The sequence below is a fragment of the Pomacea canaliculata genome, linkage group LG5 (assembly GCF_003073045.1).
Source record: "Pomacea canaliculata isolate SZHN2017 linkage group LG5, ASM307304v1, whole genome shotgun sequence".
In the NCBI taxonomy this organism is placed as follows: Eukaryota; Metazoa; Mollusca; class Gastropoda; order Architaenioglossa; family Ampullariidae; genus Pomacea; species Pomacea canaliculata.
This window is the reverse complement of record NC_037594.1, coordinates 8828208-8839890: the sequence shown is the minus strand read 5'-3', so window position 1 is coordinate 8839890 and position 11683 is coordinate 8828208. Positions and strand designations below refer to the sequence as shown.

General features: G+C 39.1%; 1 protein-coding gene across 5 annotated transcripts in view; it reads left to right on the top strand.

Moving 5' to 3' along the window:
• Nucleotides 1-475: 475 nt before the first annotated feature.
• LOC112563487 overlaps nt 476-11683 on the top strand; it is a 28651-nt gene continuing 17443 nt past the window's right edge. For 2 of the 5 annotated variants that reach the window (XM_025237395.1, XM_025237392.1), the window contains exons 1-11: nt 476-666; nt 1993-2078; nt 2337-3832; nt 4070-4258; nt 5172-5432; nt 5859-6086; nt 7981-8259; nt 8717-8992; nt 9744-10022; nt 10710-10943; nt 11266-11508. In XM_025237395.1, coding sequence (XP_025093180.1) covers nt 2341-3832; nt 4070-4258; nt 5172-5432; nt 5859-6086; nt 7981-8259; nt 8717-8992; nt 9744-10022; nt 10710-10943; nt 11266-11508 — 3481 coding nt within the window. In that variant the 5' untranslated portion in view covers nt 476-666; nt 1993-2078; nt 2337-2340. Of the gene's footprint in view, nt 667-1089; nt 1109-1992; nt 2079-2336; nt 3833-4069; nt 4259-5171; nt 5433-5858; nt 6087-7980; nt 8260-8716; nt 8993-9743; nt 10023-10709; nt 10944-11265; nt 11509-11683 lie in introns of those variants that run through there. The other 3 variants (XM_025237393.1, XM_025237396.1, XM_025237394.1) reach the window with 3 other exon arrangements.

Below are 11683 nucleotides of genomic sequence, written 5' to 3'. Positions count from 1 at the left end.
TCGTGTACGTATACCTCTGTACCCGTCCATGATGCAAAGATTAAACAGAATTTTTGCACATATCAAGCTGTCAGTGTTCAATAGCAAAAACCCACAAGGATGCAAATGTTGTTTCCCTCTGTTAGTCGAAGACATTTGTCTTTTTCTCTCTTCATTGCTGGCGATGAAGCGGGCTGCGGCTGTTGCAACGTGTGTTACATCTCGGCATTTTGTTACAGAGTTTGTATTCAGCTTCTGGTACACATTTGACAGAAAGTGAGCTATATGATTTACTTTGATTTTATTTCTAAATTATCAACACCACGACGAAGGAAAGATCGGGCCGAGGGGTGAGTTCTGTCAGTGCTTGTGCTGATGTGCACTACTAGTCACCGTGCGGAGTTTCCACTGAACGCACTCGCACACGGCTACTTTCGTTTTCTCTGTTTCCAGAAGATGTACTGATTACGGGAAATCCAGAGATAAAATCGACGATTCATTTTACTCTTTACAAAACCGTTTTATTTGGCGAGAAATGCCACAGAGGAAATAATTTCGACCTAACCAACATTTTTTGTGTGCTTTTCACTACTATAGTGTTTGATCTTCTATAGATAATATCAAAATCATATCAGCGGTGTACTGCAGGTTTGTTACAGCATTCGGAACACACCTCCATGGACTCAGGTGAGTGAGAGCTAAATTTAATGTAAGTATTTTTTTGCGCTGTAACTTTAATCAACAGTTTACATAATGCTCCAAATATACATTATCATACCTACTTAATTGCTGGAAAGCAAACACCACCTTTACACGCAGCACTGCATTTTATTTATAAGCATTTTAAATGAACAAAAAGTAAACAACTTTAACATTTCTTGTCCACAACGTTTGTAGTTAACATGACTTAATTTCTGCTAAAGGCACAAACTTTAGTAAAGTATAGTTTTGTAAGTTAAACATTAATTACCTGCAGTAGGTCAAATAAGTTTATGGTGATTTACTTATGTGTATTCATTTAATATTAACCTGGACAATTTAGGTGTAACACATCCAGTGACATACTACATAATATTGTTCACTAAGTTCATGTTTTACAGAAAAGGTATAATGGTGCTTTGTTGTAGAGGTCAGTATATCAGTCACTATCAGAGTACAAACCTATAAATATATATCCATATTTTACTGAAAGGGTTAAGTAGTTGTCTGCGTAATTGCTACTTTCAGTTTGACATTCAGTTTCAGAAAAACAGTGAGTTCTTATATATTTACAAGAACAATGACTCACTTTTGTTTTGGTTTCATTTCAAATAAATTGTTATTAATTTTATGAACTATATACATAGTCCAGTATGTAGGAACTACCCTTTTCATGCCACAATAAATTTTCAGCTCATGAAACCCTAGTTGAAATAAACTTTTTGAAATTGCTATATTACATTTCTGATTTGACACTTCAGTGTTTATTTTTTTTAATAGATATTATTTTTTGCGCCAACCATGAGCTGGGAACACTGATCAATTAAAATTCTAGTTTGATTTATTTTGATCATGTCTAGAAGTTTTTTTTAAAAATTCATAGACAGTAAACATTTTATGGTAGTGGAAACTTAAAGGGGGTAATGTTAGATTATATCCCTTGTTGCATGTATTATTTTGGGTATAATAAAAGACGAGCATTGTAGTTTACATTTAGTTTAATCCAATGAGAAATAAATTTTTAAAAAGTGCAAAATATACGGGCAAGAAGACTCTATGTGAAGACGAAACATTTTGATAAAGTTCACACACAGGATGTAGTCACCTGAAGTGGTGTGCATTAGTCAATTTGAGGAGTTTATGAAGAAAACAGTGCCTGTGCTTACGTGTACATTTTATGTCCAATAAAGTTTCCATGTTCATAATGAAGCATCTTCGACAATGATCAACCAATGTGTATCACTAATAATACAGAGTTTGCACATAATTGAAACAGTAATCTGAAGATCTCCCAAAATTGTTTTTCTAATGCAGAAAGCAAGGACATATGTAGGACAACTATGCATGGTTATTGGTAAAAGAGGAAATCTTTGTCAACAGCAAGAGTGACTTCAGTGCAGGTACAAAGGAGACTTCTAGATGATATAAGATTCAGATATGGGATGATTTATATGTTGCATATACAGTTTGACCTTAAGGCTTGTGTGTAATTTTTTAATGAGCATTATTCTAGGTTTAACTTGATGCTTTATATTTTTGGGCTTTTTTTAAAATCAAAGTCAGTGCATTATTCCTATTCAGGTCTGCATTTAAACCATACTATTCTTTTACTGCTATGCAAATGTTTATATTGTAACTGTTTGGGTATTCTCTTGTAGAAAAATGGCATCTGTCAGTGAAGAAGATGCGTCTATGCTGGTGAGCGAAGACGAAGAGGACTTTATGGATTCTGTTTCAACACAATCTTCATCTCCACGCTTTGAAAACAGAGACATAAAACTAAATGATAATCAGCCACCTGATTGTGACTTTGAAAGTTTTGTGATGCTTAGCACAGACAGACAGTCTCCTTTTGAGGCTGACTCTGAAATGAGTCAAGGCAAGCACCATAATGTTGATGAAAAAAACTCTGAGCAGTATGCACCTGCCACAAAAACATCGGCATCAGAGTGCAGCACAGAAGAAAAGACTGAGGAGAAACCTATCTCAGTGAAGTCTATGATTAACAAATTTGGTGGTGGAGTAAAGGCAACAGCTTCTGATGTGTTTTCCAAACCCAAAGCAACATTGCCTACTTCAGGTCACAAAAAGCCCCATGATAAGACCTTTGCTGCTGTAGATGATGGTGGTATCCATTTGCATGAAAAAGGGACAGGTAGTTCAGAAAAGGATGGAAGCTGCATCTTAACTGCTGATAGTTCAGTGGACTCTGAATTGTGCACAAAGCTGACAGAAATTGATCCAGATAACAATGGGTTGATGAGGAATACCAGGACAGCTCAAGGTAAGTGTTTCAAAATTACCACAGAAGTAGGAAACCAAGAAAATGAAGCAGAAGTTAGTTGGCAGGAAAGTTTCAAGGATAGGTCAGAAACTTTAGATGGGCAGGCTGTACCAGCTGTGCTGCCAGGTGACTCAGTTGAGAGAATACTTGAAACACATGTACCAGGTGAACAAGAGGACAACTGGAAAGTTGAGGAGGAAGGTGACATTAATTGTGAAGAACCTCATGCAGATCTGGAAGACAGCATCAGTCTACCTGGTTCTTTCACAAGCTCGTCATCTAGACAAGAAGAGCAAAAAGATAACTGGAAAGCTGAGCAGGACGATGACATTAATTATGAGGACCTGTCCATAAATCTACCCGAAGAGGATCTGTCCCTAAATCTACCCCAGACCATCTGCAGTGAAACAGGAGTATTTGTAAGCCCAGCTGGCACTTTTCCACAAGCTAGCTTTCAAGAAAATTTACCCGAAGTTCAGGAGCCAGTGCACAGAATGTCCCCTTCAGAAATGTGTGAGTCTCAAAAGAGAGAAAGGTACCTGCAAAGCCCCTCAGAATTAAAACCCATTCCCTCACATCAAAACCAGCACCAAATTTCAGGGGCCCAGCAATATTATATACCTTCAAAGGACACAACTCATCATTTTGTACCTAAGGAATGCAAAGGCAGCAGTCCAGGACATGAACAAATCCGCATGCAGCAGGTGGGGATACAGGAACAGCACCAGAAGTCTCCAAGAAGAGAACAAACACCAGCTCACCTTCAGGTGACTGGTTTTCCCAGAGAAACAAGCCCAGCAGCATATTTCAGACAACAAGGTGTGCCAGACAACCCAGTTCCTCAATCTAAGTGTGCAGGAAGCCCACCAGGTTAGAATATTAATTCTACATATCATTTATGCATAAACACGAGTAAATATATTTGCGTGAATAATCAATAGACACTACTGCACTACACAACTAGTATATATGTTCCAGAAGCAAACTTTGGCAGCCATAAGTGAAAAAATTAACGTAAAACAGTATAACATATAGAAAAGTGGAATGCGTGCGTGCGTGTGTGTGTGTATTTTAGTGTTAATGATAATGGTTTTGTTGTCATTCCAGGCCCTCATCAAAGCAAATCAGCTAACAATGATTCAGCCACTGTGCGTGTAGATGGTGTTGATGAGAACATGGAGCTTGACTTGATTAAACTGTACTTTGAGAGCGCAAAATCAGGAGGTGGGGATGTCATCAGTGTGGAAGACTACCGCAGTGAAGGCTACGTACTTGTGATGTTTGAAGACACAGAAGGTAATTCTGTGTCTTGTTATACCATTCTTGCCAAGATCAAATAATGTGTTGGAAGACACACAACATAACACACACAGAGTATAGGAAACGAGGAGAACTTCTGTAGCTGGGGACTGTGTAAATACCTGTGCATTTGGTTTTTTTATATATTTTTTGACATGAATATTTTAGGGAAAACGTCAAAGCATTACACCTGGATTGAGATGAGTTTCAAGACAGCAGTGGGTTATGCCCAGGCCTCATGGAGTAGGGTAAAGCTGGGGGATGAAAGAAATGGCCTTCTAGTGCTGGGGAGTCCTAGCAGTGCTTGAATGTGCTTGGTGTTGGAATGCTGCTTTACACCAACTATTTATAGGGCACAGGTAGTGTCTGAAATACAGAGATAGGGACCAGTGTCGGTCATAGACTCATGATTTCTTATAGATCATTCTTATGACACCTACCACTGGAAACTTACTACAGTCTCAACAATACTCACTGTTTGGAGGTGGGGGGGAGGGGGAGGAGCACATTAAAAAGAAGGAATAAACATACTGACGCTTACTAAACAACAAATAATATTCTCCTTCCATTTTTCTATCATCAAACATACATAACAGCAGCCCTTGGATTAGTGCCAGCATTAAAAAATAACCAAACAAGAACAAACATATATTACTGTTGAATGTGGTTTTTTTTTTGGCAAAATAGCCGAGTACTGGCTTTGTAGCTGACCTTCTATTTTACTAAAAGAAGTAGAAACAAAAGGGGTTTCATTGGTTGTTGTTGCACATTTAGCTTGTCTTTTAATTGATGAAAGAAATGATTGATGTGCTTTGTTGTGTGTAGCAAGTGATTGCATTCTTGAGTGTGAGTGGTCACGTTAGAATATTTTAGTTTGTCTGATGATATTCACACATATGTATCTTTACAGCTGCTGAAAATGTCACCCATCGTCCTCATACAGTGGGCAAAAAATCACTTATTGCTAGCCTACACAAAGTTCAATCACCTGAGGAGAAATCACCTGCACAAAGCTGCACAGTTGAAGTGCGTGGTGGAAGCATTGTCGAAAAAGAAGAGCTACTACAGCTGTATTTTGAGAATTCTAAAAAATCTGGTGGAGGTCCCATTAAAAGCTTTAGAATGGATGCAGAATCCAGTGTTGCTTTCATTACTTTTGAAGATGAAACAGGTAAAGTTGTATAAAATCTGTCTTTAAAATGCTGGCTTAAAAAATATCCCAGCTTACTTTGCAAATTTTACTTAATTTCAGTCCTAGTTCTATTGTGCTTTTCTTAGAATAAATTTTTTTTACGGTTATATAGTGCACTTGCAACTTTTTAACTCATTTAATATGGATGGATGAATTAAAGCAACTGAGCTGTAGCTACGAACATGTTCGCATCTGCAGATGTGAACTGTAAAGGAAAAATTTAGTATTTTGAAACCCTCATCAATGTATGCATGCATAGTGATGTTATTATAAAAAGCAGTAGCCGAAATTGTAAGAATGAGCTGCTTTCTGGCTATGACATAAATTTCTTTATACGCCTCAAGGAGGGAATGAATAAAACTAATATTTAATATCTAATGGGCATTATAAACAATCTGTGAACAGCTGTAGCTGAGGTACTGAGTAGATCACACAGCCTGACGGGAGTAAGCTTGAGTGTTACACCACACAGACCATCTAGAACTATCAGAGTGCGTGGCCTGAAAAAGAATACCAGCACAGATTTACTGGAAATGTACTTTGAGAGCAAGAGAGCTGGTGGCAATGAAGTGGAGAAAGTTGTTCTGAATGATGGAAAGGGAGAAGCTTTGGTCACATTTAAAGATGAGTCAGGTAAATTGAATTTTATGCCAGTTTCATTATTTTGAAGGGATTACTTCCCATTTCACCATCATGTAAGTTGACTAAAGATAGAAGAAGTTATTGGTTGATGCATTACAAAACAGCTAAGTGTAAAATCACAGGTATTCACATGTTCACTGGATGGAACAGAATGATATCGTGAGAAATATTTCTGGAAAAATTTCAGCCAAACACAAGACAGCAAAACATTCCATCATGCATGTACGTGGAGTTATCATTATTTGGATGGCACTGAGTCATTTGTATAGTCTATCAATATCATAACAATTTTAAAATACTAGCCCTGGTTAGTATCACAATAACAAAGTTATTTGTTCAGGAGCCAGTGCACAGAATGTCCCCTTCAGAAATGTGTGAGTCTCAATAATAGTCTCACAATAACAAAAATCACATTATAACAAAGCCACAGACACTGTTACTTCTGGCACCACAGGCATTGTCACAAGAGTTCTGTGGTGATGGTTTGGAAGAGTAGCATACCACCCTGGCGTTTCCTCTTCACTGTCGTCATCCTGAAGGTATGGCGCCTCCCGCAGTTGAATGTCCTTTATCTTGGAGTATACCAAATGATCGTCTAGGTACACAAGAAGGACTGAAATTAAAAAGTTCGGCATGGTGGTCTGCATTAACCTCTGGAAAGTGGCTGGTGTGGACGTCAGACCCATTGGCATCCTGGAACGGGCGTGTTGCCAGCGGCCCTAGCCAGTCCTTTTGTTGACAATGTCTTCTCAAGATGAGCTTCATGCACGGCTGCCTGTACTGCCTGCGCCACATCTGCGGTAGAGTCCATTATCTGATCAAGGACGTTCTTCCCTAGTAGAAGCGACACGCGTCTCCTGCGCTCACTTGTGACCACATCGACCAGGTCCTTGACCACCAGGATAGGAACGTCCTCAGACGCTGGCCGTAAACATGTCCACCACCGCCACTCCTGAGTTTGTTTTAGCTGTAAGTCCTGTATGTGCCCTCGTGCCACTCGTCAGTGACCGTCGTTACCTCACTGCCGGTGTCGAGCAACGCCATCACTCAACTGCCATAAATGACAACCTCCGCGTCGGACACTTTCCAGTCAGGCCAGCTACACTTTATTTCCCTGTCATCCTGTTACGGACGACGGGGGCAGTCACTTTCCCTGACCGGTCGGGCTGCAGTCCTCCGAGATGGTGTCAATCGCCGCCACTTCGACGCTCTGCGCCGCCTTCTACCTCGCCTGCTTAAATTCTGGAGCTTCGCGGCGTATTCGTCGACCACCTCATCACGTTGCTGTGGCACTGATGTTCCGTTCGCCGTACGCCTCCACTAGGACACCCAAGATCTTTCTCGGCGTATCTCTTGTGTCATGCGGAAGCATCATAACTCGACGTCTGGCAGGTCCCTCCAGCGAGCTCAAGATGTAACCACGAGCCGCATTCTGACACATCGGGTTTATGGCGAGAGCTAACTCGACCTCTGTTTCAATCTCGTCGACACTCGTTGGTCCACCGGCAAACTACTGAAAGCGGACTAACTAGTATGCTCGTAGAGCCTCTGCCCACCCAACGGATAGCATCATGGTCCTCTCTATGTACTAATCTTCTGTCGTGGGCTTCTGCGTGATGAACAAATGTTTCTTTTTGTTCAGCAGTGCTTTTAGGCCCTTGGTCACCCAAGGTTTGTTGTTAGGATAAACATACACTGCTTTGATGGACTGGTGCAATCAACACTATTTTACTCCTCACTTTTACTTCTAACTGTGTGTTAAATGTCTGTATGGGTGTGTGAGCAAAGACAAATTTCTGCCCTGGGTCTCCTGGGCAGACAATAAAGTCTGTTTTGATTTTGATTTGATTTTGATCATTATTTTTATTTGGATTTCTTTTTATAGCTGTTCATGATGTACTACAAAAAGAACATGTGATTGGAGGAACCAAAGTAACAGTCAATTTACATGAAGGTGCCACCAAAGCTTCAGCTTCAGAAACAGAGCAGATGATGAGCAAAGAAAGTTGCACAGTTGAGGTGTGTGGCCTCAGTAAACAGACCTCAGAAGAAACAGTGGTTTTCTATTTTGAAAACAAAAGACGGTCTGGAGGTGGTCCAATCCAGGAAATCAAAAGAGATTTGCAGCACGGTAGAGCATTGATAACATTTGAAGACCATGAAGGTAAAATCTTCTTTTGCAACTTGGTAACCTTTTGTTGTAGTCTGCTCTGTACAGTTTTCTTCATCTTGCTATTCTTGTTCAGTTTAACATTGATAGCTACTATAAGCTTGGAGAAGAAAGGAGGAGCAGATGTGAAGAACTTTGAGAAATACTTAATGATGTTGCCAATTTTTGAAAACCTTTTTTATGCTTAGAAAAGAGCTTAAGCCTTCCTAAGGAAATAGGGAAAGTTCAAGAAGAGAAGACAGATGCATTGTGGCAGTACAAAAAAAAAAGCATTGAAAAGTCCAAAATCATGGTGTTCTTCACTAGGTGATGAAGCTGTAGATAAAAATAATGGTGAGTGTGTACTCATAAAGCTTTAGAGGCTGACTTTGTTGAAAAAGTGAAGGGCATTGTATAATTATGAAAATGTTATACTGCTTTACTTAAATCTCACTTGTGTATTGTTTGATAGCTGTGCAGAATGTACTACAAAAAGAACATACAATTGAAGGAGCCAAAGTGACAGTTCGTTTACATGAAGGCGCTACCGAAGCTTCAACTTCAGGAACAGAACAGACGAACAAAGAAAGTTGCACAGTTGAGGTGTGTGGCCTCAGTAAACAGACCTCAGAAGAAACAGTGGTTTTCTATTTTGAAAACAAAAGACGGTCAGGAGGTGGCCCAATCCAGGAAATCAAAAGAGACTTGCAGTCCGGAAGAGCATTAATAACATTTGAAGATCATGAAGGTAAAATCTTGTTTAACATTATATACTATATTGCATAAGTGAAAACTCATTTTGTGTGCATCTTGGGGCAGTTGGTAATGCAGTGTCTAATGCCCCTGTCACCACAACACTGAGAATTGGATGTCATGGTTTCTATCTTGACTCCGATATACCTCTCCATGAATATGACAGGGCTGACCATCCGTGGTTTTCTTTTTTGGGTGCTCTGGTTTCCTCTACCCTGTGTGTGTGCATGCTATTGTATATGCATGTTTGTGTGTGTGTGCATGTTTAAGAGAGTGCATGCATGTAATGCCATCCCTTAAAAAGTGTGTGCTCATGCACCAGTGCATATGTAAAGCTCTTTGAGTCCAGCTGTTGCCAGAGAAAAGGTGTTATATAAGTGCGCTGACTGATTGATCTTGCCATTCCTCCTGATACCAGTTAAACACTGTAGATAGTTTCAAGAAGGAGATGTGAATAACTTTGTGCGAGAAAACCTTAAGATGCTAGCCCTGTTTAAGTGTATAGTTTGTTAGAAAAGACAATAAAACTTCAGTTAATAAAAGTTGTAGAAGCAGAAAATGTGCATTCTAACAACAAAACAAGATTTGGAAAAAACTTTTAGAGAAAATAATCAATGTTTGTGTTGATGAAAACTTAAGCCTAAAGATTGAAAGAAACATTTAGAGACTGGCTTAGTTTGTATTTGAATCTCTTTAAATTTACTGATTTACGTTTCATTGGTATCTTCTTCATTTTCTTTGGAAAGCTGTTAAAAGAGTACTTGAGAAAAAACATACAATTGATGGAAAGGAACTCCAGGTGAACGTGTACATTCCACCAACAGACAGGGTTGTCTCAAGCTATGACAGGTGTGATGATCAGGAACTGAACAGTGTGGTCATTGATGGCCTTGGTAAATCAACCAGTAAAGATACTTTATGGAACTACTTTGAAAACAATCGGCGTTCAGGTGGTGGACCTGTCACAGATGTCAGGTTTGATGACAAGAGAGGAGTGGTGTACATCACCTTTGAACATGACGCTGGTAAGAAATTTGTGCAAAATAATTTTGAAAGATTTAAAATTAAAATCAAGATATTCTCTATTTTCTAGTTCACCACAGCAAATAATGAGAGACAGTTAGTGGATAAGTGCTATCTTTCTCAGCTGTGATAAATAGAAGAGTTACTTTAGGGCTTTACACCTTGAAGATATACTTACAGAGGTACTTTAATCATACTCTTCCTGCTTATGCTTTTGTGCAACTCTCCCTATTTTGTTGTTTTAGATCATTTAGTTAAAAGGCTGTAATGGTCCCCATGGTAAATTTTAAAACATTTTGTCATTGCTTGTTTACTTTCACCACCCCAATTATCAAGAATGCATTGCTTACCATGATGAGAAGTGCTATTTCCTTTGAGTTATTTAAAGGAAAAGAATTTACCACTATAATTGGTGTTGACATTATTGTGATACACGTCGTGTACATGGCTCCTTTTTATGTATGGCTGTTGATATGTGGTATCTGTACACTTTTGCATGCTATGTTGTAGTTTGTTAGCATGTTATGTACATTTTCTATTGTTACTTCTATCCGTAAAGCACTGTTAACTCTTTTTATTTAAGAATCAGCTGGCATAAAAGTACTTTATTGTTGTTATTACAGGAGCTGACAGTATACTATTTGCTTGTCACCTTGCATTCTAAAGAGGCTACATTTTTATTCACACAGATGCTTCAAATGTGGCTTCACGTAAACACAAGCTGGATGGGAAAGAAGTGACTGTCAACATTTACAGACCTCCAGAAATGATGAAAGATCGTGTCGTGCTAACTGAGCTAGAAGATGTAAGCTCAGTGGATGAACTGTTAAATTTTGTGGAAGCAAAGACTGGAGAGGATGTGTCATCCATTCTGTTTGGCAATGATGGCGAAGCAGCTGTTGTTATATTTGAAAATGTCATAGGCAAGTACAAACTGATTTGATTTGCTCAAAATATTTGTTTCTTGTTTAAACTATTGCAGTTGTTTTCTTTTTTAAAGATTTAATTGGCAGATTCTTTGATAGACTTTGCATTTAGGTATCTGCTGTGTATTCCATACCACCATTGCATCAGTGGAGAGTGACCAAAATTTGCATGATAGCTATAGTCAATAGCCAAAGCCAGTATGTTATCACAGATTACATTGATAAAAATAATGTTTTCCTGATATGTGCTATGTACGTTAGTGATCTTACAATACAGTGTATTGGCATGCTCTAATTTATACAAGTATATTTTTCATAGATTTCCATGAAGTGCAGTCAGCTTTGACTAAAAAGCTTTTCAAAGGAAGAACACTGGTTGTTGAGCCAGTGCCAGTGAGTGCAACTGTGCTTGTGCAAAACTTGCCCCAAAACCCACCTTCATCTACAGACATGCTGTCCAACTATTTTGAGAACAAGCGGCGCAGTGGAGGAGGTGATGTGACAAATGTTGAGCTCGGAGATCATGGAAAATATGCTCTGATCACTTTTGCTGATGCCAAAGGTGAGCTTTGGTGATAGCACTAGGGTGAACAGTATGAAGTTACACCAGACAGGTTTAGTCGTCAGTACCATATAGGTGGGCTTGTACAGTCATGGCGAGGATTTGGTGTAGTTTTTGAGACAGATGAAAGAATGCTAAGGTGTTAAGATGAGTTAGAGTTGAAAAATTTCCAATA